We start from the raw sequence: 25,296 nt of genomic DNA, 5'->3' as shown, positions 1-25,296 counted from the left end.
GAACGCACGAATTTAAAGGCATTTGACATGTATAAGTACAGCGAATCCAAAAATTACTTAGGCCAGATTTGAAACCACTGTGTGCTGCTCTAAAATTTCGCCGATATTCAGAAAGGCGGAAACTATTCGCATGTTTTTCTCTGTGTACAATTTGATTTGTTATCCGCTGGTGGTCGAGTGGCTGTAAGCCACTTTTACCTTCAGGTAGTCACCTCAGGAGTCGAATGCCTTTAAGAGCCCACAGGATGTCTCTATGACTGTAAAGTGTTATCTTTTTCTTGGAATAGTATCTTTTTTAAAAATTGCCTACTGAATCGATTTCTTTGCAACAGTACACACCAATTGCCAGGCGTCGCAGAGCCGGTTCGTCTTAGCAATGCACGTGTTAGATAAGGACCTTATGTAAAAGCCTCTGAACCTGCTATCCATACACGCACCTTTATAGTAAGACCCAGAAGCAGTCTGATTTTGTATAAAGTAGCTTCTTCTTGGCAAGTGTTTACTGTGTTACAAACACTAGAATTTCTAATAAAGGTTATACTTTGCCTAACTTTTGAAGTTGGTCTTGACACTATAGTCTTACTAGGAAAACCGGCTACTTTTGGCTGTCGAAAATTCTGTTAGTATTTATGATTCCACAATGTCAGCCGTCAAATATAAACTTCGTTCTAAATACATGAGCCTTTTTTAACTGTCTTTTGCAGATGCTGGGCAAGCTTCCAAGAGCAGACATATATCATAACCTGCCTCTTTTGCACCATTCATATCGAGGCATGCGAGAAGACGAGGCTGAATTGAAGTTTTTAAAAGAGGCGCAGAGGCTGAAGGAATACGGAACGCTTTTCTATAGAGTGTCTAGGGTATTTCCACTTTTAAAGTTTTCTGCTTAGCATTCAGACAGCTGGTATAAAATATATAGGCTATATCTCTCTAGAGACTCGGTTTTCATCTCACTAGATTTACGTTGCTAAGAGTCAAAAAGAGCGATGAGAGTATCGAAGACCTACCGAACATTTGAGACCTGCCAAGGCTCACGCTTTCTAGAAACAAGAAACGATAAAATATGCATTAGAAGTAAAACAATCGATGATCTCTCGCATCTGGGTACATAAAAATGACAGCATTTTTAGACTCCATTATGCATAGTTTAATAAGGAATAGGTAACCTTCAACATCGCAGAAAAAATTCTACAAGCTGGCCAAGTGAATCAACCGTTCTCTTTTTAAGCATATTGGGTTATCAAAAGTGTTATTTGGTTGGGTCAGAACTTTGCAATTAGGGAAGCTCATTCATGATTTGCTAGAAAATTATTCTTTAACCGCCGATAAGGCGATTTAAGAAATTTAGTATCTGTCTAGCAGTTGGTTATAATTTGCCGCGATGGGTGACTATTTGATTAGTTTTAAACGAACGCCCACTTGCTATGCGAACATGTGTGAACAAATGGTCACTTAAAAGGTGTTATTTACAGTCTGTTCGTTATGGGAACATAGAACGTGTTGCTAAGAATGATAATTTTTGCAGTTTCCCCCGGCTAAGCTACGCAGCGACTGTTGTCCGAAATAGAAAAATAATTTCTACAGTTTTCCCCGGTTAGTGTTTTATCTTCGTAGGAAGCTACGCAGCGACTCTGGTCCGAAATAGAAAAATATTTTCTACAGCTTCCCCCGGTTAGCGTTTTATCTTCGTAGAAAGCTACGCAGCGACTGTGGTCCGAAATAAAAATATAATGTCTGCAATTTTCCCCGACTAGCCTTTTATCTTCGTAGAAAACTACGCAGCGACTGTAGTATTTACGTTAGTCACAGATACTGTTGTTTTTGTTGTTGTTGTTGTTGTTGTTGTTGTTGTTGTTGTTGTAATCACATATAATTATTATAGAGTTGTGTTCTGTTCTTCTCACAAATGGCCTGATTTTCTAGTCTAAAGATTCAGGCAGGTTACAACAGCGACTGTGGATTAAAAACTAATCTTTTTTTCTGTAAAGAATGACAATATAATTAAATTTCTTCTAGTCGAAAAAGGACTCAAAAGATTCAATTCTACTTGGTGTTTGTGTGAAAGGGATCATTTTGTATGAGGTAAAAATATATGTATTTCATATTTCTTGTTAAATGGAAGTTTAATTTTAGAGAATTGTATTTGTGGCAAATCCTTTTCAAATTATGGGGCCACTGTTTTGAAAAATATATACCATGAAATCTTGCTATAAAAACAGATCAGTTTATGTTTTTGTTTCTGCCTGATAAATTATTCTACCCTGATAAATTTTACTGATCCATAGACACTTTTTCATAGAAGCTAGAAAAGAAAAAGATCTCATATGTTTATATTTTTAAAATTAATTTATATTGCTGCTAATTTGAAAGGCAATCAAAAGTAATTTTAACGTCTGAAATTCTGCGCGAGGAATATGTTTTCTGATTGTGTTGAAAATATGGAACATGAGGGGGATAAAATATAACGTAAGGGAAAGATTTAAGAGAAGAGGCGAAGAAAAAGAAAAAGAAGATTTTTGGAAAAGAGAAAGAGAGGAGAAGAGAGGAGAAAGAAGGGGGAGGTGGAAAGAAGATTTTTGGTGCTGTAAATCAGAATTTTAGTGGCTCATGATTGGAGTTTCGTAAACCTGAAACTCGAATATTCTGATTTCTTGGTATTCCTTAAACTTGTAATAACGAAGCTAGGAATGAAAGCTTTTTTTATTTAAAATAGTGCAGGGAATTTTTTCCGCTAAATATAAGCCGAAGGATCTTCTAACGACTAGCTTACATTTTCTAGGTAATCTCGGACCTGCAATTGATAAACTAAGCTTGTCTTTTATAAAGTAATGCCCATATTACCAATTTGACCTTTTGCATTCAAATTTCAAGGTTCGAGGCCAGATAAAGTCGGAGATTCATCGACAGTTCTGGCATATGATCGAGAAGTTTTCATTCAGTGTAAGCATTTGTTTTAAGATTTTTTCACCTTTAAATTTATTACTTTTTGTACCAAACTTTTCTCGATTCACTGAAGTACTGTTTCCATATCAACGGTATTTTTTATCAATTTTCCTGTGTGTCAAGAAAAAAAGTGAAACAAAACACCAAAGTAGTTGTTCGGACACTGTATTTTGAAATAGTTCCAAGTAAAGATTCACGAATTCTAACTGTCACATTTAAGATCGCTGCTAGTACAATGTTGTTTTGGCACGCAAAGCTCTCTAAACAATATTTTTAATTCATTTTGCTGTTTTATTATCTCGTGGATTTATGCATAACTTACTGCTCTCTCTTATTTACCTTTTTGAAATCTTAAAAGTGTTTTACGTATCTTGATTAACTGAAGAACCCTCTTAATTTGTAGATGACAATGAATTACTCTCTTTCATAATTTTTCTTAATCGACTATGCTAGTCAGTTATGACGTACGAATACTTTTGTATGCTTGGTGATATCACCCACGTTTTTGTTTCTTGTTTAGAGAAAGAAATTTGTGGTCGAGCCTAAGAAGGGAATCGGCCTTCCAACAATTACTCTTTATACCAATAGCTACAAAATGTAAGTAGACTTTGTCATAATAACAGAGCCAACCAACTGTAATTTTTCAGAAACTGGTTGGTGTTGTTTCAAATAATAAGAAAATCAAATACGTTTTTGGTACTGCAAAATTCGAAGATGGCACGAAATAGCACGAAATTCTATGTTTCTGCCATTTCGTTTCACCTTCAAAGAAGGAAATGAATTTTGATTGACCGTATACTAGACTTTGCTTGGTGGGCTTAAGCATCTTTTACTTAAAAGTTTTTACTAAAATAGTAATTTCCAAATATAGCAAACCCTACTGAAAGTTTTGGAACAAAGTTCTTTGTAAAAGCAAGGCCACTACTCCAAGCTTCTTACATTAAGTGAGTTTATCAGTTTGACAGAACCTTTATAATGAATTCTCTTAAACCAGTCTAAGTTGAACAAGTAAACAAATGCTCACTGGATTTTTGTAACATAATTATTATTGTATTGATTATTTATGTCATTATATGTTAATTAAATCTCTACTCATACCCAGGGCAAAATATCTGCTTAAGATGTGTGAGTCATTTCACCTGTTCAGCAAGTATAGCCGACCACGAAATATTACAAATGACAGTGCAAGCACCATTGATTGTAAGTGGGGACAATGAATTTACACCAGAACCTCTACAGTCATCATAATCATCATAATAAACCATTATCAATTTTATAACCATCAGTGCCATGATCAGCATCAACATTTTATAATTTGATTTAATTAACAGCTTTTTAATTTACTTTTACAGATTGTAGTTAATGCCTAATATTTGAGGGCTCCTTAAAAACCAGCCTGTGCTGAAGGGCGAATCTACTGATGGAAACCAAATATGAAATATCAATCAATTATCAATTGTTATCATTACTGTTAAACTGTAAAAGCTCTTTTCAACCCTAACTTAGCCGGTGGTCTAATCACCCCTAATCTATGCCCGTAATGTGCTTGCGTTTTTTTAATTGGCCTATTTCGATCCACAACTGGGTATATACTTTCCATCGTGTTCTTTCGACCCCTTATTCTGATGTTTTATGCTCTGAGGAGTGTCGGACGAAAAGTCTTTAAGTGGTATGTTGTGAAATGTTTGCTTTTTTCAAAGCCATTTTCAGGTTTTGTACCGCCAAAAAAATTTCAGTCAATCATTATCTTTAAAATATTCTTATAAAAACTTCATAGAACAAAAATTCTCTATTCGTATTTGTTTATTTCCCAGCCTCTCAAGCGCCGTTTTGCATTTTAGCCACAAAATCCAGTGAAGAGAGACATGATTCGCAAAAAGAAAACAGAGCTCCTCAGTCTTCATTCCCAGCCCCTTCAAATACAGCAGCAAAGCACAACGGGCATTCTGACTCTAGCACACACTCAGCCCCGAAAAAGGGGAAGCATAGTGTAGGTCACAATGGCAGTGAAGTAAGACCGAAAGATGCTCCAAAAGTCGAAACTCAACAGTTATCACATGTCAACGGAGTCAAGGATGATGAAGAAATGTTCAAAGGTCTGTATTCTTCGACTTGTGAAGTTGCAAGTTCTTGCTTATCAATCTTTATATGTAGTTCAAGAACAGTTTACCAAGACTATTTATATTGATAAAAAAATCAAATGCGATCTTATCTTTTTGGAGAATCTCTTTCTGGATCGCTACATTGTAGGCCTCTCTGTAAACTTATATGACTTTTTACGCTACATTCTTAATCTTTTTACTGTTTTTTGAAAACTGAGAATTTTTCTTTCGAGATCTCTGTCTTCCAGGCTCTAATTTAGATTTTTTCTGTAGTTCTTTTGGCAGATTCCTTTCACATTGAAGTTGATTTCTGAACCTTTCATTTGCAGAACTGGCTACGTATCTCTGTTAGTTATTCTGGCTATTCAGGTTGACAAAACATTTGAGCTTATTCAGCACCTGCCAGAGTAGAAGTACAATCACTGCCAAAATTACTTGGAACACCCAACACTTTGCGCTGTGCTTTTCTATTTTTCCTTTGTTTTCCCGAATACTACTACTTCCGTCCCCCTTTCCCCCCAAAATGTTGAAAGTAAAGAAAAATATCAAACCAGCCACAAGAAAAAACATACTCCATAACCCCTTTCTTTTTTCTACAGTAAATCAACATTGTTCTTAGGGGGGAGGGGGGAAGGGAGTGGCTGAATTTGCCTTTGAAAACTTAAGTTAGTGTTCCAAGACTTTGGGCAATGATTGTATGTTTAAACAGGGAGTTTCTTTTTGATAATCTTCTATGCTTTTATTGACAGACTATTCCCCGCGGACAAGGCGCAGACTTAGTAGTTTACGCGGGGTGCCCGAGAGACGTATTGCTATTGTCATCCTGAAGAGAAAAGTTGGTCAAGGGCTTGGTGGGTTTGTTTTTTTGTTGTTGCAAGAATTTGATCATTTTTTGTTATACACTCAGCTTTTATCAGAAACCGTTTATAAGAAACTGATTTTTTCTTTAATTCGTTTATAAGAGCTTAGTTTCTTTAACAAAATGTGTGCGTCTTACTAATTCAGTCTCGGTATTCAGTCTCAGAGAATTCAGTGTTTATTGTTAGGCAGGCCCGTAGACACTTGGGGGCAATGCCAATAATTTGCGAAAATTGCGTTTGAATATCTTATAAGCACAGCTTGATCTAACAGTATTTTGTAAGGCAGGTATAGAAAAAGCTGAATTTAGTTTAGCTGTCTACGGGCTTGTTGTTAGGTCATCATTTGTACCAAATAGACACGTTACTGATGCCTCGCCCTCTCTACACCAGAACAGTAAACAGCAATCTTCCTGTTACTTTTTGTTTTTATTCGTAATTTTACCATTGCGTATTACAGGCATCACGATTGTTGGTGGGGAAGACTCCAAGCGCCTCAGTAATGGCATCTTGATAAAAACAATTATGCCTAATGGAATTGCAGCGAAGGATGGTCAGCTTCAAAAAGGTACAAGATGGATTTGTTCACTTCTCTGCATATTTCATTTGAACACATTTCATGTAGAAACAAGCTAGTTAAATAAGTTGTATGTATAAGTTGGTTTGTATGAATGCAATTTTCTCCAAAGCTATCAATGAAATAGATACCAAATTTTCACTGAATACTCTCTAATAATCATTACAACACTCATAAGTTCAGCATAGACTCATAACGATAATCATAAATCAAGCTAGTGTCTGGAAAGCAAAGTAAGAAAATTGTATTGTATTGTATTGTATTGTATTGTATTGTATTGTATTGTATTGTATTGTTTTGTTTTGTTTTGTTTTGTTAGAGGATGCATTAGGGAAAGTTGTATGAAAGCAAATAATTTTATAAGATGTATATGCTTAATGTAACTTCTCAGAAGTACTTACCGTAAATTCTGTTTTTAGCCCGCCCCCCAGGGCGCTTGTTGTTTTTTAGCACTTTAAAGGGGGGCTTATAAGTGAGGGGGGCTAAATTGAGAGAGGGGGCTTAATAAATATTTTGTAGTAAAAAACAATTTAATGTGGTAAAATTTTTTGTTATTCGCGAAATAAAAAGCATCAAATCAGCCTTCTATATCAATAATATTGTCATCGTCATCGTCATCGTCAACAATTATTCATTCTAGAGACATGGTGTGAATTTTGATTTGATGCGAAGAATTGAACGACTAATGAATAAAATGAAAATCTCTGTTTTTTGTCAAGTTTACTTATTTCAGCATCAGTGAAAATTTGGAGAGGGGCTAAATTGAGAGGGGGGGCTAAATTGAGAGGGTTTTGTACGGTTTTGTACTGAATAATGCATCTGTTGTTCATCACTGCTTATTAATGCGGGCACTTAACAGAGGGGATTTTTTTGCAGGTGACCGAATTCTCTCTGTAAATGGAAAAAGTCTTGAGCAGGCTACACATGATGAAGCTGCTGGGATCCTTAAGAATGCTTATGGTGATGTTCAGTTGATTGTTTCTCAGTTCACCTCGGCAGGAGCATCATTTCTAGGTGCGTACGTTTACCGAAACCGTTTGTTACCCCCCAGGTTTTAGAAAGCCCCCTCCGAATAAACCTCACCTGAAAATTATTCAGATTTCGTATGAACCTAACAATACTTACCATGTAAGAAATATTATTACGGTATATTGGCCAAAAATGTTTGTTTCTCCCTTATTTGTAATTCGTAAAAACAGGCGTATTGTACAGCAGCGATTATCAACAGGGGTGAGAAAAGTCAAAATGCATAAAATTTTCTATTCGTAAAACATTGCCAAACTTCCTAAAGACAGATATGGTTTGAATTTGCTGTGCTATTTAGAGCCATTTTCAAACAGAAACATTTTGATTACCAGCGGGCCCCGTTTTGCTCACGGGCAATTGCCCCTCTTGTACCCCCTCTCGATAACGAGACCTTGATAAAGCGTATATAAGTTCAATGTTTACATGTACGCCTTTTATTCCAGAAAATGTGTATTAAAATTTTCATTAGGCAAAGATAAATCTTGTATGAAACAAACCTAAAAGTATGCTTTTCAAAACGAACTTCAGACGTCTATTGTCTTCCTGAAACTGACAAAATTTCTAGTTCAACAAGTGTCTTTCCTATCGAGGCTCCTCTGTTCGAGGCTCCTCGGTTACATGTTCGAGCCAACCTCCCCAGCGATGTTCTCTGAAGGCAGTCTTACTTCTAATCTTGCTATGATTTGAGCGAACAGTGCTTGACTTGATGTTTTGTTTTTCTTGATTCACAGATAAAACTGGTCTGTCAACACTCGATGAAGGAAACTTCAGCCCCACATCAGAGTCACCCGACACCGTTCCTACAAAGGGAAGGGTCTTTGAAACACAGAATTCAGACAATGGCTTGACGCTGAGTCCCATTATGAGAATGGATGACGAGCAAGAGCCCAAAAAGAGAGGTAAAATATATTTATATATTTTACATTTTGAATTTTGTTGGGCTCATACACTGAGAAGGAAAAGTGATTTTAGTGTGCTATGCTTCCACCTTTTTGTTCTAATTAAATTTATTTACTTAGTTTGGTAAAGAATTTGCGTTTTTATTCAAATGATTTCATTCTTTGGGTTTCTGGCTATTGAAACGTGATCACGATCAAGCTAGAAAATTAATGCGTGGTCGCTTCAGGATCGTGCCTTCCTCCCCTCTCGGTATCATCTTGATACCAACCGTCTCATCCATTAACCTTCGAGCCTTGGAGCTCAAGTGGTATTTAAAAAAAACAACAGTTTCCAAAGAAAAAGCAACCGAAACAGCATCCTTTTCCCCTAAACTCAATCTTGAACAAATCATGATCGTGTATGTGTGTTTTTAATTATAGTTTCTAAACACAATAAAGGTACCAAGTTACCTAAATATAATTTGTCGTATAACACACGGGATCTCATCAAATCATTGGCCCAAAATACCAGTGACCGAAAACACAATCTTGAGAGTCGATCTGATTATCGTAACTATCTCACAGGAAGTAGTTTACTAACACTGAGACTCTTAATTTTTTAAAACTAAACTAGAAATATTGCTTTTTCCTATGACTTGTGTTTTGAAAATGGATGTGGTGGAAGGGAGCTCCCTTCCTGCCATTCCATCTTCTGGAAGCTTCTCGTTCGAGTAATCCCTCTTTGAACATATATTTTGCCACTTTGTTTTTCGTTCTGTCATATTGTGTAAAGTGGTATTTTTTTAAAGAATTGAATGTTCCCGGATTTAAATTTACCTGGATTTTACTAATAAATGAACTACAATAAAGCATTGTTTTCGAAGTAGAGAGGGGAATGTTATTGAAAATCTTTAAAAAAAGCGAATTAACCAATCCTTCTCGCAGGCGTTTGTTGTTTACACGCCATATGCACAACTTCTTATGAAAGCAAACCTGCCATCTCTCCAGAATAGACGACTTCAGGACATTGCCATACTTATGTATAAAGTTAAAAACGGCATAGCCCCACATTATATAAAGGATATATTTGCAATAAAAGAAACTCTTTATGAATTAACAAACAGCAACTTTGTAATTAGGAAATTTTACACGGTAAAAGAAGGAAAACATTCAGTAAGATACTTTGGCCCATATCTGTGGAGCAAATTAAAGAGAGCCATCAAGGAGGTGCAAACGATCAACCAATTCAAAAGAAGTATAAGAAGAATGGACATAGAAACTCTTTTAGACTGTAGACTGTAGTTTAGTTGTACATAGAATTTTTATGTTTTAATGATTATACTGTAATTTCATATTTTATGCTCTAATTTAACTTTATATACTTTTTCGTTGTGTCCCCAATTAGCTTGTGAGCTAAATATTTTTTGGCACATTAATAAATTTATTGATTGATTGATTGATGGTTTCCTGTTTGTTGTAACGAAACTTGCCCAGCTCCATGAACATTATTTTGCTTCTCTGTAAATTTCTTAATGTCGAACTTTTTGTACCTTGCAGCAGCTGGCAAGGAAGGAAAGAAATTAGTAAGGGAGAAAGTGATTGTAGATGATAACATAAGTGATCAATTTGAAGCCCCTGTCGAAGAGTGCCCAGTAATGGCGGTAGAGGATGGAGAAGTGTTAAACTCAACACCTTCACTCGGAGGGAAGACGTCTACAAGATCATATAAGTCTGCGAGTGGAAAAGAACTTGCTTCTGAGGTTGGTTTGCAAGGGTTTTTGGTATTTTAGTCGCAACGTCTAAACTGTTTGTGAGAGCTGTAATCAGAGAACATGAAAGGGTTTGTCGTGATGTCATATTTATATGAAAACGGTCGACTCTGACTGAATGGATAATGTTGTCGCGCCCTCTTTTTTTACTCTTTCATGCAAATTTTTATCATGTTTCGATCTTATTTGTTAAAATTCTTGAATAAGATTTTTAAGGCATTTGCAGACACCAAGGGGCGGGGCTGCATATGCAGCTGCTACAAATACCAAAAGTTGAAATTCTTCAAATCTATGTTTTTAATACCACGGAAAAGACAATGCAATTGCTTTTTAAAAACTTAATCAAGTAATTTACCTAAGAATTGATCGCTGTTTAGAAGGCCTGCAAGTCTGTTATAGCATGCTGTTGTGTTTTAAATCGGATCTGATTGTTTCTCTTTGATAATTAAATCTTAGTCTGACTCTGAAGGCATACCAGTAACCATACGAAAAAGAGATGGCTCATTTGGAATTAACATCGTGGTATGTGCATGGAGCATTTTCCTTCTAATTTAGCTTCAGTAGAAAATTTGGAAATGTTAAGCCTTGTTTTTGATGGAAGAACCCTAAAGAAATCTTAAGGATGGGGAGAATAGGCAAAATCGTTCAATTTTAGAATAGGATATCTCTTGTTGTATAAAAAGCTGTGATATCTAATACCGAATTAAACTTGCTATGCTTTGGAATGGCTCACAGTTTGTATTTCAAAGGGAATTGTTGATGTTGTGATTTACGTGCTCACGATAAGCTACCGCTACCAATCGAGTGTGATCCTAAAGCGTATGTAATGGTTCGATTGCTCTTGAGTAATACCTCTAAAATAGACCACAAGGATCGCCCTTCGTCGACAAAAAAGGGACTGGGAAGGAAAATGTCTACGCTTACTCTTGGCTAGCGCCCAGAAAAATAATAAACCACGCGTAATTGAGCTGAAACGTTCAAAGCAATCCCTAAAGAAAATAAATAAATATGAATTCTAATCTAAACTCGGTGATCGAGTTTTATTTTTCAAAGACCTTTTTCACTATCGTCAGCGGCTTTTTCAAAAATCTTGAAACAAATGTAAGAGCTTAATTTCGTTTCCTAACATTATTTCTGCATCGTATGATCACTTCATGATGAAATCTTCCTTTTTCAGAGCCCGTTGCCTGCCCATTCAAATTCAATGCTCGCTTTCTTTTACAGGGTGGGCTTGCATCCGGCTTTACTTCTAAACACCTTTATGTGCAGTCCATCGAAAAAGATGGCGCAGTTGCAGATGATGGTACTATCCAAGTTGGTGATTGCTTACTTGAAGTAAATGGGATCGACATAAGACATGTTACACACAATAAGGTATTGCATTCTTTCAAATTGATACTGAATAGCAAAAGCATATCACATATAACTGCACGAAAGGCATATTCAGAAGTGTATTCTTTAAGAGACTAAGTATTGCTGCCACCTGAAGATATCAGATATAAGTTGTGGGTTTTTTATCTATGCACTACGAATTGAAGATAAGATATGTTTTGAAAAGACTTAATTTACGCTTGTATATAGTCAGAATATACGATTTTCCAATCCTAGGCCGTTGAAGTATTGCGAAAAGCCCCAACCGTGTCTACTCTTGTAATCAGTAAAACAATGGCATTACAGCCGGATGAATTTGATGGTGAAGTATCGCCAGTGCATGTAAAAAGTACAAGAACTGAACCGTCAAGACCTGACACATTGGGACAGGACACTTTTGAGGTGGTAATAGAAAAGGGCATTGGTGGGCTTGGTCTAAGCCTCGCTGGAGGTGTGGATGCATCGCCGGAATTTAAAGGTAATTGAATGTTTCATCTGCAACTGAAACCGACCAGGCTAATCCGAATAGTAGGCATGATTTGCTCGTTGTTATATCTTCAAAAGAGCTTACTCGCACTCCAGACGACCGATCATTTGCTAATTCCAGTCAAGCAGCTCTCTAGAAAATATGACAATTAATCAAAGATCGTGTACCGATGAATTTCAGTAGTCATCTAACTTTCGATTGGATGAATTAAACATTAGGCTATAAAGTCAAATTCGCATAAGTCGGACATTTCATAACTAGAACAGAAATGCTTGATCCCAGTCTATTTGGTATAAAAGCTATTAAATTTTCATCGCATGGGTCGGATTTCATAAGTTGGATATTTGCGCAAGTCGGACCATTTTTGAAGTCCCATTTGAAATTAGAATCGCGTGAAGCTATTGCAAGCTCGATGATGCAATTGAGAAAATTTTTTTAAGGGGGAACACATCTGTAAACCAGTTACGTGGGATTCTGAAAAGGGGCCCCATCTGGAATTCCGGGAGCACCTGTGCAGACAAAGGGGCGGCAATTCCATTTCAACCCTAAATGTGCTGATATTTAGACCATTTTGTTATGTAGGGATCAGCTTGTTCGAATACTTTTTTAAAAAAGTTTATACTTTGCTCTATGCATAAAGCCACAAGAAAAGAATTTTAGCCTAAACAATAAATTTTAGATAAAATGAAGAATTTTAAATGAAAAATGGCCATGGTATAAAAAATGGATTCGGAAATGAATTCAGTTGATAAAACAGACTTTTGAATAGACAAACAGCTTACACACACCAGAGCGCTAGGATCGTTTTATGTGGACATATACATTGATATTCAAGCATTTTTATCCATGATTTTTATCCACCTCCGATACACAAACATCTACTTAAATCTGATTTCAATAAGTTAATATAAATTTGCAACACCCACTAAAAAGCGCTGCCTGGCTTTCTTGTGAGAAACATTCGTGGTCAATCACCTTTGAGTGGAATAATATGAACGTGCGAGTGGTTCTACCTATTTCCGGCTCTTCCAATTTGTGTATCAAAGACTTCATTAACCTGAGTTTCGCTTTGAAGTAGCTTCAAATTAGTTTAGGTGATAGCATAACAAAAACTTAGGGAAAACGGAGTCAAATGAAAACGGAGTCAAATGAAAACGGAGTCAAATGAAAACGGAGTCAAATGAAAACGGAGTCAAACTAATTCGTTTTTGCACTCACACTACTCTGCATTGAAAACGGAGTCATTTGAAAACGCTAATGAAAACGGATACTTTCGAATACGCTCCGTTTTCAGTGTGAACACCATAAATTGAGTCATTTGAATACGCTAATAACGGCAACAAAATACGTGCTTTCTAGCACGCCAAATCTCAAAAGGTTTGAAATTGAGACTTCACAATGAACTGGTAGCTGTTACAACAAAGTTTTTCACGATTTACTTTATTTAATTTCATCCATAATGATGCCGATTTGTTGAGGATTTGTGAACGCCTCTTTTTAACAATGAGGCCACCAACAGCGTTTTTGTTGGAGCAGTGTGAACACTTACCGTATTCGCATCATATTCATTTGAAAACCGATAAGTGTGAACGGACAGCGTTTTCATCAACAAAAACAGAGCGAAACGAATACGGAGCAGTGTGAACGTAGCCTTAGTATAGAAGGGCTTCAATATTTCTGTTTTTGACATTCAGATGAAGCCCCGGATAAAATGATTTTATACACTCTGATTTTCAAAACAACTCTGTTGAAATTAAGGTTATCAGTTTTCCAGTAGGAAATGAATGCCAGTTTCAAATAATGTACTTGTCCAAATGAAGTCATCTACTTATTTTGCATCTTTTACTTCAGAACGAATTATGGTCCGGCGTCTGTTTCCGGGTCAGCCGGCCGCAGCCTGTGGCAAGCTCCGCATTGGTGACGTCATCATTGCAGTTAACGGAACAAAAGTTATCGGTCTATCACAACAAGAAGCGATTAATATGCTTCGGAAAGAGAAGTCCACTGTTACCTTGGTAGTGAAGCGGGTCCATCCGAATGATATACCAGAAGAGCTTCTAGTTGAAACACCACGCGAGTCGCTCGATCCAAAATCAGTGCTGGAGAACATTCAGAAACGAATGAGTGAATCAGGTACGAAAAGTTGCTGCTAAAACTGCATTAACCAGGAACTTATGTTGCTCTGAATGGCAAAGATTTACCACAGAGAGGTGTTGTTACTTCAAGAAATTATGGGGAGTCCTTGTAAAGAATTAACTAGAAATTCTGGATTTTCAAAATTTTTAGAGGAAAAGTCCTAAAAATCCAGATTTAATAATGGTGTGGAAAAAGTATTGGCTTGAGCTCGTAAACGAAATTTAAGATTTTTTGCCAGACCTGCAAAAGTTCAAACAACATTTTGCTTTTCATCTGTTGGATTATTTTATGAATAAGCCTTTAGCATCACAATCTCACCCATCATATCCTTACCCAATCAAGCTCTTACCTCCTTATGTCACTACTCCGTGTTGTAATTGCCCCAAACCTCTTCTCTCACGGTATACTCACCTCATCTTCCCGGTCCTTGTCTCTCCACTCCGGTTTTTACGCTCTCATCCTTCTCAACCCCTTTGCACACTACATCTCGCATATTTTTGTTTTGTAGCAACAAGGGAAATGCCAGAGATACCTCTTAATGCTACCAACAGTTTTGAGGACACTGGTTCATTGCGGTCCAGAAGTGGCAAGCTTTATAGCACAGACGAAGACGAGATCGTTCCGTATTCAGAAAGCATACAACATGCCGAACCTGAACCGGAACACAAAATTATCAAACAGTTGTCCGCACACGAAGTGTTGGTTCATGCACAGATCTCAAGTCCCAGACCCAAACAACCGAGTTCGGGTGCATCAGTGAATGAAAATTCCAGAGAACCTGCAGAGGACGAATATGAAAACCACGATTTGTCACTGCCAGAATTACCAAATAAAGACGAAACAAGTCTTAGTTTGCCAAGCTACAATATCGAAGACAACGAGGAGTCTCCGGAAAATACAGATAATGAATCCGGTGCACGCGCAGAAGATCGGCTAAGCTTTACATCTTTCATGTCCGCGCATTCAACCAGCCTGCCAAGCTTGAAACCAAGCGGTCGAAACAATAGTCAAGTGGATGCTGCTGATAATATTTCCTGCGGAGGAGCATCAACCACCAGCAAGCCAAATTCATCCAAAGAAACAGACACTGCTGGCAGCAACCTCGATTTGAAGTCTTCGAAAAGCGAGGCATCTTCGATTCTAGATCGTGAGGTCAAGGAATCAGCTGTTATAAAACACAATCCAGCAGAGCAAAAATCTGAAGGAAAGAAGTTTGAATACTTTGAAGTAACACTGACAAAAGGTGTTTCTGGTCTGGGTTTTACACTGGCTGGCGGCAAGAGCACCACAGGTACACAGTAACACTATCAAACCTTTAAAAGTCCCTAGTCCGATATTAGAATATTTCTTAAGTTAAATGGTAATTTATCCCTTCATAATTATCTCTGCCTAGTATTGCTTTTAATGTTTTGAGCTGTTGATAATTCAAGTAAATTTGTTTTCCCTTTGAAGCTGGGATTCTTTGTCTGTAACTGCACTTTTAATAGCCATTTGCTTAGATACCCTAGAAAAACGATTCCCTAGCATTTCATTTCTTTATAAGCTTCAAAAGCTTGTGTTACCGTTCTACATCTGCTTTTCGCTACTCTGTTAGATTATTATATTACCCATTTTGTCTTTCTTAAAAGCTTTGTATTCGATTGTTACATGAATTTGGAAAATTTCTCTTAGGTGGCTGTTATATCCGTGAAATTGTATCGGACCCTGCAAAGTCGTGTGGCAAGCTGCAAAGCGGGGATCAGATTGTGTTGGTTGACTCAACCGATATTAGCGAGTTCGAGCATATGAACGCCGTGGAGATCTTGCGTGGAACAGGGAGCAGGGTGAAACTTGGAATCAAAAGAGAGCCAAAAGCATCAAAGGAAAGAGAAAATACATATGGGTATGAAATGGTCACGCTGAATAGGAATCAGAGAGGCAGGCTTGGCCTTATACTGGGTGAAGAAAACGGAGAGATAATTGTGGAAGACACTGTACCCGAGGAACCTGCTTCTCTGTAAGTATAAGAGGCTTTACGTATAAGAGGTTATATGTATAAGAGGCTCTACATATAAGGGGTTGTATGTATAAGAGGTTGTATGAATGCAAGGTTTTACGTAAAAGAGGTTGTATGCATTGAAGGCTGGACTATAAAGGTTTTCTGGAGGTCCTTCTCTTCAACTGATTTTTCAAAATTATCCATAATCAAAATTATATGAACTATTCTCGTAAAATCTTACTGATGTAATATTTTGATATACGTAAGATACGAAACGAAACCTTAAAAGATACGAAACCTTAAATGATTCCCAATTCTGTGTTCAGAGCTTTTCTTTCTCGACTAGGAAGAAATTACGTTTAAGAATTGCTCTGGTATACTCATACTGTTTATTTTAGAAACCTCTCTTACAGTTACAGGCGATCGTTAGGTAAATGACAGTTGCAAATACGATTTTTTGTAGAACGGGTGGCTTGCGTCACGGTGATAAAATTAAAGAAATCAACGAAATATCTCTACAAGGCATGTCTCTGCATGACGCAAATATCATCCTCGAAGAAGCATTTCCTATAGTGCAATTGGCCATCGAACGTCGAAAGCAGGCGGTGCGGGAGTCACGTTATGCTGTTGGTGCACCAGGCAGTTCGTCGCAATTCCGCGCGGAGAAATCAAGTAGCTTGGATCGTGGTAATAGCCCAAATGCCGCGCGGAAAATTTCTGGTAGTTTTAACAGGTCTCTGCCGCCATATATCAGAAGTGACAGTTTGAGAAGTGACAGTTCGGTGTCGTCATCGCCAAGGAAAATGTCGATTACGAATTCGCCAGTTTTAAAAAGACTTGATGTTGGGTATAACGGGAGAACGCGAAAGACAAGCAGTCAAGCGGAAAAGGTTTAAAATCCTCTATTTAATATGTACATGAGTTGTCTAGAGATGACAAAAATATAATTTGATACAATCTTTTGCATGAAAATTTAAAACATTGGCTGAGTATAAAATATCAAGTAGTCAACGTTATGTATTTAGAAAATAAAATTTAACTTTTTAAAGAGCAATATATCGAGTTAGTGTTTATTTAAATATTTCAATAGTAATGCATGATAAAATTGTTTACGTAAGATTATGTTGCTGGTGACAAGAAAGCGTTAGGCATTACTTCGTCAGAAGGAGTGCGTGATGTAAATCTGTGAAACTGTCGTTATCATTGTAAATCGTGGCTCATTATCAGCGAAATTGCTATAGCAAAAGCTAAACAAACCTAGCATTGATAAACGTATAATCAGGGGCCATGGAAGTGTAGGTCTGATGGGGTTAGCCCCAGCAAATGATTTCCAAAATTTCATGAAAACCATACAAAAGTTGCCTAAGTCTTGGTTTTTAGCCTTTTATCCCCCCCCCCCCCCCTAAAAACATGTTTGCTCCTTCAGCACGTAATATGCTCCATGGTCTTTGATACATATTGAATTTCAATTTGTATCTTACCAACTTGTGTAAATAATTATGTAGTACTAATTCCTACATAATTAGTATAAATTGAAATAATTCAAAGCATGTAATCTTTTTCTGTCATAATTTGCGTTTGTTGCATGTTCCAGGGGGAAATCATTTTGGTGCAGTTAGAAAAGGGCCAAGTTGGTCTTGGCATGAGCCTTACCGGCAATAATGAAGTAGGGGACACAGATGGTGCATTTATTGCCAATTTGAACCCGGGCGGAGCAGCGCAAAAAAGTGGAAAGCTCAAGACAGGCGATAAGATCATTAGGGTAAGTTTGATTTTTTGTACGGAGAATTATTATCCCATAAAAACTGTAAATAGAGAATCTCTGTTGAAGGCATCATAAAAGCTTTATTTTTAAAAGTGAGAAGTTCTTTTTTAAAGCATTAGTATGCCTATGAATTCTGTTCTGACACATCTTAATTTCTAAGTTTTTTTGACATTTTTAGCTACTTTTATTTCTCGTTAGTAACTGCCTTCCATCAATTTGAAGGTCAATGGTGAAAATGTGGAAAACAAACAGCAGAAAGATGTGGTTGCATTGCTTAGGAAATCACATGGAGTTGTGTCATTAGAAGTCTTCAGGTAAATTACGCAAAACGTTCACTGCTTCGCATAACATGTAAACTTCTCTTATTTTTCTTCTTCTTCCTCTTCTTCTTCCTCTTCTTCTTCTTCTTCCTCTTCTTCTTCTTCTTCTTCTTCTTCTTCCTCTTCTTCTTCTTCTTCTTCTACTTCTTCTTCCTCTTCTTCTTCTTCTTCTTCTTCCTCTTCTTCTTCTTCTTCCTCTTCTTCTTCTTCTTCCTCTTCTTCTTCTTCTTCCTCTTCTTCTTCTTCTTCTTCCTCTTCTTCTTCTTCCTCTTCTTCTACTTCTTCTTCTTCTTCTTAATCTTCTCTCTTTCCTACTTTTTCTGTTCTTAGTTTTCTCTTCTTCGACCGCCTGCCACTAATTTCTATTCATTGAGCTTCTTCCATTCAAATATGGTGTTGTCCGGTATCTCCACTTCCGTAGTTTCTCTAGCAGCTGAAATAGTTATTTGTCTTCAAAAACTGTAAAAGGCTTATCACATACTCTCTCCGTTTGTCAGGCATCCTGCAAGACCGCGTTTTGAAACAGGGGCCTCAAGCATTGCAAGCTCCAGTCATAGCCAAGATAATGACGTCATCTTAGATTTCGATTTAACAGATAGTCACGGGCCTCCCGACCAGGCAGTGCTGTCAGACAAGTTGTTATCGATATTACCAGTATTGGATAAGGAGGATGAGGGATCGAGACAAGTTATGGCATTAGACGATTCCGATATACACCGTCATATGAACCGAGCAGTATCAGCTGAGGAGGAATTAATTGCTGGTGAAATAATGGAATCAATGAATGAGTATGTTAATGGTTCGGAAGAGCACCATGAGAATCGTATAGAAAATCAGGAGCTTGTCGTACCTTTTGATGACCGAAATCGTCCATTGAATGTCCGAAAAAATTCCGATGAAGCTAATCTATCTGTAGGTATAAGGAACGATTTGCCATACTTAGATGATAAGACCAGTGTAGAACCTTCTATGGAAGCTAGCAAAGAAAATAGTGTAAACAAAAGCATTCAAGATTTGTCCTGGAACGACTCTGAGATTTCTGACGAAGAGCATTTGAATCCTGCAATCGAGAACCAAAACCTTGAAGCTATGACTTTAGAGAAATCAAGTATTTCGACAAACAGTGCGAAAAAGGAAAACATGCATTTAAACCTTAGAAGCGATAGTACCCAAAACGAGGTTTCGACTTCATTTTCATCAACTTTCGAAAAGGTTACGCCATCCTCGTCAATTGTAAGTTCGATGCTAGGCGAAATTTCGCCCGTAGATACGTCAGATGACGAAGATTCGGATTTTGACCTGTCTGCATCGTTAATTCCAGATTTGAGTTCCTTCAAGCCTGAAGATAAAGAGGCTTTTGAAAAATATTTTAACCAAAAACAGGATGTAAAGACTTCAGATATTGAAACGACCAATGAAGATGGTAATAGAAAAGAAAGAGAGACAAATATTTCAGCTTTTGATTACCAAATAGAACTTCAGGAAAGGGAATATCAAAGTTTAGGCCAAGACCCGCCTGTCGAGCAGATTAGAACTGACCTCGAAAACGAAAAGGAATTGAAAAACCAGGAGTCTATCGACTCTGGGCACGTGACTCAAATTCGCGGAAGTTTCGATCGCAACAGTGAGAATTCGTGGAAAGACGAGGACAATGACGTGTCTCTGGATGATAATGATGCGCAGTCGGATTCTGTAGATATGGAAATGGCGTTAGAAGAATATGATATTCGAAGAAATGAGGAATTCAATGATACTTTAAAAGATCAAATTATGAAAGAAAGCTCGACTGTTTTGACAAACATTAATGACCAACCCCAGAAATTTGCTCCTGTAAAAAGCGGTGAAGGAAATAAACAGGAAAGTGATGCAGGCCCAGAAAAAAATTATACTGCTGAATCGAAGATACCTAGAATTGACCCAAAGAAGCTATCAACCACGTCTAGTCCGCCACGTAGGTCGCCGGGAAAGAGCGGTATTCCTATTTTCTCGCCTCCATTATCGCCTTCAAAGAATAAGGGCCTGCTTGAAATGAAAGAGAAGGGCGGTGTTAGAGAGACTCCAGGTGGAAATCCACTGCAGATGGAAACGACATTTTCAGTTGAAAAGTCAGCTGATCAATACAACCAAGGAGACATAGATGACTTGGATATTGGACTGCATACTGATAGCGAATCAAGTTATGATTCTGAAGATGATATTACAATCAATCTTACTGGTGACACACTGGCAAATGATGAGATAGACGCAAGTATTCTACACTACCAGACGATACTAGAATCAGAGCAACTTGATCGTGAATTCCAGGTATGTGATTGGCTTTTTGCCTTTGTCGTTGCATTCATGTTATTTAGGCAAAACTCTAGGCAAAGAGTTCCCTTGTTTTTTGTTATCTTGACTATCCCCAGAAAAAAGTACGTAGAAAAAGGGAAGAATAACGTGTTTGTATCTTACTATGCACGTTGTCGATCTGCATTGTTGAGCAAATTTTGTATTGAAAGCCTGAGCTGTCTTTATACGCTAGGCTTCCGCGCTGTTTGAGGCTTTTCCCAAATAGCTAGTAGCGCTTCAAACCCTTTTTTTGACCTGTTGCAGTTTTATAGATTTGCAATGTTGGTCCTAGGGCTTTTTGTGAGATATACGGTCTGAATACGATACGATACGATACGATACGATACGATACGATACGATACGATACGATACGATACGATACGATACGATACGATACGATACGATACGATACGATACGATACGATACGATACGATACGATACGATACGATACGATACGATACGATACGATACGATACGATGCTGCATTTATCCGTGCACAGAGAGGCACAGTTGTATGTACCCAACTGAATCAAATTTGTAAAGGAACTAATGGCCGATTTGATTCGATGGCTTTTCTTACAGGAAGTTAAAGATGTGAGGTCTGCAGATTCTTGTGATGTAGCCAGAAGATCTGTTAACAGGGAGAAGAATAGGTTTCGAAGTATATTGCCTTGTAAGTCAAACTTTGTAAAGACCTTGTAAGATTGTAAACCTTGTAAGAAACTTTTATTGAAATGGCTTACAATCTACGCTCTTAGATTAAGTCAGCATACAATTCTAATATACTATTACTTGTGAAGAATATTGAAAGACGTTGCAGAAGGGTATTTTCTCTAAAGTAGAACCCTACAATAACCGTTTGGAAGCTTCTCGTGCTTTAAGACTGCTTATAAGTTGAAAAAACGATGGTATGGTTGGGAGACTTCTCACAGATTCCAAAAAGTTCCGAACTGTGTCGTCTAACAATAAATATTTTGTTTTATTTATGTATTGTTAGTTGAACGGCCGTCTCAGAAAAGTAAAAATCTACATTTGCAAGTAGTTTGCAGTTTAGTAAAAATTACAGCAAGAGAATGTTGAAAATATGTTGATTGCATAAATACTTTGCAATGACCAAGCACTACTAATTGAGGTTTTTTCTCTCTAGTTGACAAAACGAGAGTCTGTCTGGCTGGTGGAGAAGAAAGCGACTACATTAATGCGAGTCATGTCAAGGTACCATGTTTTTTGTTACGTAGTAGGCCCCTTTGATAAGCTTTGATAAGAGTATATCTCTTTATCTCTTTCTCTCTCTTTTCGCTTTTTTCTGTTACCCATCTATCTTCCAAGAGTTTTACTTCATTTCTAATCAATGCACAGATCTTCCCACGTTTTTGTACCAGTCCCGAATTTCTTCATGCCACCCTTTATCTGGTCCATATATTTAGCTTCGGGTGTCGCCCCTTTTTAACCATATTTGTTTCATCACACAACTAACATTTAGTACGCACTGTTAAACCATTACGTGTCCTACCCATTTCTTTTCTTCCTACAATTATAACTTTTAAATTCTTTATATACTTATCATTTCGTTGCGTAGTATCAAATTTTGTTATTTACTGTCTTTTGTAAAGCATTGCATGGATAATCAGGTGACTCTTGATTATGCCTATTAGCCCAAAGTAATTTATTCGAAATTTTTAATTTATGTTTCCCTTTCTATTGCTTCTGGTATTAAAAGTATTTTTTTAAAGCTTTTCAAAAATTTCGAGCAAATAGGGCGATCACAAATACTTTTAAAGATACACAGCATGCTAATACTTTTTTGTAGCCCATAAATTTCTGAGAATGATCTTAACGGCTATTCAGTGGTCGTTTGTAATTCCTAATAAGAATAGCCTTTACAAGTTACGAGGTATCAACCAATGTTGGTTTAAGTGTTATGCTGAAATTTTATCACCTTCAGTGCAATAACTTTTTCAGTTACAAAGCAATATCTTTCTTTAGGTTCAAGCAAATGGGAAACAATTCTCTTACATTGCTGCGCAGGTGAGCAATCCCAAAATACATTGCAGTCAGTCTCTTTACCTAAAATGTTTCATACTTAACTCATCTATATTGGTTTCTTTGGGTATTCTCGTTTGCTATGCAAAAGTATCCTTCAATTTAAGGATTTTTTCACAAGAGAGCATCATGCTGAAAAGAGTTTCTAAAAGAACATATAAGAACATTTAGAAAAGTATTCTTACCTAAAAAAAACTAGACAGTTTGATATACCACTTATAGTTTTTTGTAACTAGAGACTTATTGTACCATTCTGGTCATCTGCAATAGGGCTACCATTGGTAAATATACGTTTTTTAGAGGAAACCCATTTTAGAGTAAGCCCGGCGCAAGCCCAGTGTATTTCGTCTCATATTCGTTCACAGCGATTAATGTTAATTTGTGCAGTGTATCTGTATTCTTAAATTTTTCATTTCCGGTCGCAGGGTCCACTCTCGAATACTGTAGACGATTTTTGGCGACTGATTTGGGAGCAGAGGGTTGAGACTGTCATAATGGTAACAAAGGATGTGGAAGGTGGAAAGGTACAAAGCCTTGCAAATACATGTAGATTGAATTTCGCTCCTTTTCAAAGACTTTTTCATGCAGGGTTCTTTGTTTAAAACTCTTCAGACTTGATACAGTGCTCCTTATCTCACGTTTTGAGAGCTCTTCCCACAGTTTTTTAGAATATCGAGCTTTTACTAATTAAGTTTCGTTTCCTTGAAACTTCGGTTTCCCCATTTTTTAAAACGTTCAAAAAGTTCTCACAATTTCTCTGATTATTGACAGACCTGTGATACCTTTCTCTTTGAATCTGCAAGCCGTAGTTCCTTTTTTTAAGATTTGTGGGATGCCTTTGGTAATTACTTCAAATTTAAAGCCTGTTTTTAAAGGTTTTGTTGTAAAATTCGTATTTCTTTTTATAACCTTCTTTAAGCCTATTTTTTATTATCCATATCTTAACAACACTTTCGTTGAGCGTTTTTATCGATTTCTGTATAACTTCATATCTTCGGACTTTCTTATGAAAAATCTTCTAAAAATTTACCAAGAATTAAGGTGACACTAGCCAACCAAATCCGAACATCCCTCGATGAAAATTCTGGTATTAAAACTCTCCTTACAAGTTTTTCTTCTATCAGATAATCGGACCCATTTTTCATGTCAGGTGAAATGTCATAGATATTGGCCGGATCTGCCTGGTCTCGTCATGAAAGCCTCAGATAGGTAAATTGCATTTAAATTTGTGTATATAGTTGTATCATGTAGTTTATGCACTGTCTGAATGAAGGGGGCGGGCAGTTGGTCACGTTGATGCCAAAATTTCCAAGTAAAACATTAAAGGCATTTGACATGCATCAGTACAGCGAATCCAAAAATAACTTAGGCCAAATTGATCAGAGCACGCGCACAAGAAAGGTATTGAAAACCTCTCACGCGAAACCACTGCGCGCTGCTCTAGGATTTCACCGATTCGCAGAAAGACGGAAACTGTTCACGTGTTTATTATTGTGTGCAATTTGATTGGTCAATCGCTCGTGGTCGAGTGGCTGTAAGCCACGTTTACCTGTGTCAAATGCTTTTAAGTCGTCCCTAAAACACCAAATTTATTTGCATCTACACCAGCTAAAGCTTTTACACATCTGCACCATGTTTGTGTGTGTGCGTTTTTGTGTGTGTGCGTGTTTGTGTGTGTGCGTGTTTGTGTGTGTGCGTGTTTGTGTGTGTGCGTGTTTGCGTGCGTGCGTGCGTGCGTGCGTGCGTGCGTGCGTGCGATCTTCAAGAGTGCCAAGGGTATTTTGCAATTCCATCTGAAAGGCAGTCTGTTCCCTAGTGTGGTCAATTTTATTTTCACAGGAGTGAAATTCACGCACCGTTAAGCTCGATCGATAATTAAACCAATCAGAGACAAGTTTGATTCCAGAGCTTTTGAATCAAATATTTTTAGCTGGGCAAAGAAAATACTAAAAGCATTTCTGACCTTATCAGACCTGTTTATGATTTTTTTAAGGAAATTATGCCTGTTCCATTTCTTTTATTTTTCAATCATAGTTATATATTTATTAAACTATACCTTTGTTACGGCCTTAATCATAATTCTGGATTTTAATATGGAGTGGATACATATGTCTGTCTAACTGTCAGTTTGTCTATCTGTAAGCCAGATTTTCCCAATTTTAGCATCAGATGTGGTTGATTTAAAAAAGGAACTGTTTACGGAAATGTGTTTAATCCCATATTTTTATGTATAGTATTAATTGTCATCCTTTTCGATTGAAACAACGTGTCTCATCCCCAGAGTCCCGTATATATGGAATAGAGATATGGGTAACAAATGTCATTAAAAACAAACAAATTTGAGTCATCACCCACAAAATATGACAAAAATGCGCGCTTTTCGTTGTTCTCCTATATCTTTCTTTGTTATCCCAATGTTTCTATCCTAATGTTATCCCAATATTATCCCAATGTTTCTATCCCAATGCTTTCCTAATGTTATCCCAATGTTTCTCTCCTAATGTTACCCAATGTTTCTATCCCAATGTTTCTATCCCAATGTTATCCCAATCTTTCTATCCCAATCTTTCTATCCCAACCTTTCTATCCTAATGTTATCCCAATGTTACACCAATGTATACTGTTTCTAACTGCTATTAGATATAACCTGGTAAGCGACTCATCGATGGTAATCTATAATCACTGTAATAAAATTGTTCCTGTGCTCTACAAATC

General features: G+C 37.1%; 1 protein-coding gene across 3 annotated transcripts in view; it reads left to right on the top strand.

Moving 5' to 3' along the window:
* Positions 1 to 25,296, top strand: part of LOC135696181 (tyrosine-protein phosphatase non-receptor type 13) — an 83,870-nt gene that overhangs the window by 20,971 nt on the left and 37,603 nt on the right. For 2 of the 3 annotated variants that reach the window (XM_065215479.2, XM_089113525.1), the window contains exons 18-43: positions 705 to 860; positions 2,017 to 2,082; positions 2,872 to 2,940; positions 3,464 to 3,540; positions 4,046 to 4,143; positions 4,785 to 5,039; positions 5,795 to 5,896; positions 6,363 to 6,470; positions 7,356 to 7,493; positions 8,237 to 8,404; positions 9,941 to 10,143; positions 10,609 to 10,674; positions 11,377 to 11,526; positions 11,761 to 12,001; positions 13,862 to 14,143; positions 14,655 to 15,437; positions 15,818 to 16,142; positions 16,588 to 17,014; positions 17,719 to 17,886; positions 18,112 to 18,203; positions 18,707 to 20,513; positions 21,121 to 21,211; positions 21,686 to 21,753; positions 22,525 to 22,566; positions 23,007 to 23,105; positions 23,732 to 23,790. In XM_065215479.2, coding sequence (XP_065071551.2) covers positions 705 to 860; positions 2,017 to 2,082; positions 2,872 to 2,940; positions 3,464 to 3,540; positions 4,046 to 4,143; positions 4,785 to 5,039; positions 5,795 to 5,896; positions 6,363 to 6,470; positions 7,356 to 7,493; positions 8,237 to 8,404; positions 9,941 to 10,143; positions 10,609 to 10,674; positions 11,377 to 11,526; positions 11,761 to 12,001; positions 13,862 to 14,143; positions 14,655 to 15,437; positions 15,818 to 16,142; positions 16,588 to 17,014; positions 17,719 to 17,886; positions 18,112 to 18,203; positions 18,707 to 20,513; positions 21,121 to 21,211; positions 21,686 to 21,753; positions 22,525 to 22,566; positions 23,007 to 23,105; positions 23,732 to 23,790 — 6,140 coding nt within the window. The remainder of the gene's footprint in view (positions 1 to 704; positions 861 to 2,016; positions 2,083 to 2,871; positions 2,941 to 3,463; positions 3,541 to 4,045; positions 4,144 to 4,784; positions 5,040 to 5,794; positions 5,897 to 6,362; positions 6,471 to 7,355; positions 7,494 to 8,236; positions 8,405 to 9,940; positions 10,144 to 10,608; positions 10,675 to 11,376; positions 11,527 to 11,760; positions 12,002 to 13,861; positions 14,144 to 14,654; positions 15,438 to 15,817; positions 16,143 to 16,587; positions 17,015 to 17,718; positions 17,887 to 18,111; positions 18,204 to 18,706; positions 20,514 to 21,120; positions 21,212 to 21,685; positions 21,754 to 22,524; positions 22,567 to 23,006; positions 23,106 to 23,731; positions 23,791 to 25,296) is intronic. The other variant, XM_089113527.1, reaches the window with a different exon arrangement.

Source organism: Rhopilema esculentum, chromosome 17, assembly GCF_057945365.1.
Source record: "Rhopilema esculentum isolate cy_ngs chromosome 17, ASM5794536v1, whole genome shotgun sequence".
Classification (NCBI taxonomy): Eukaryota; Metazoa; Cnidaria; class Scyphozoa; order Rhizostomeae; family Rhizostomatidae; genus Rhopilema; species Rhopilema esculentum.
The sequence above is the reverse complement of the archived record's forward strand: the minus strand, read 5'-3'. Positions and strand labels throughout refer to the sequence as shown.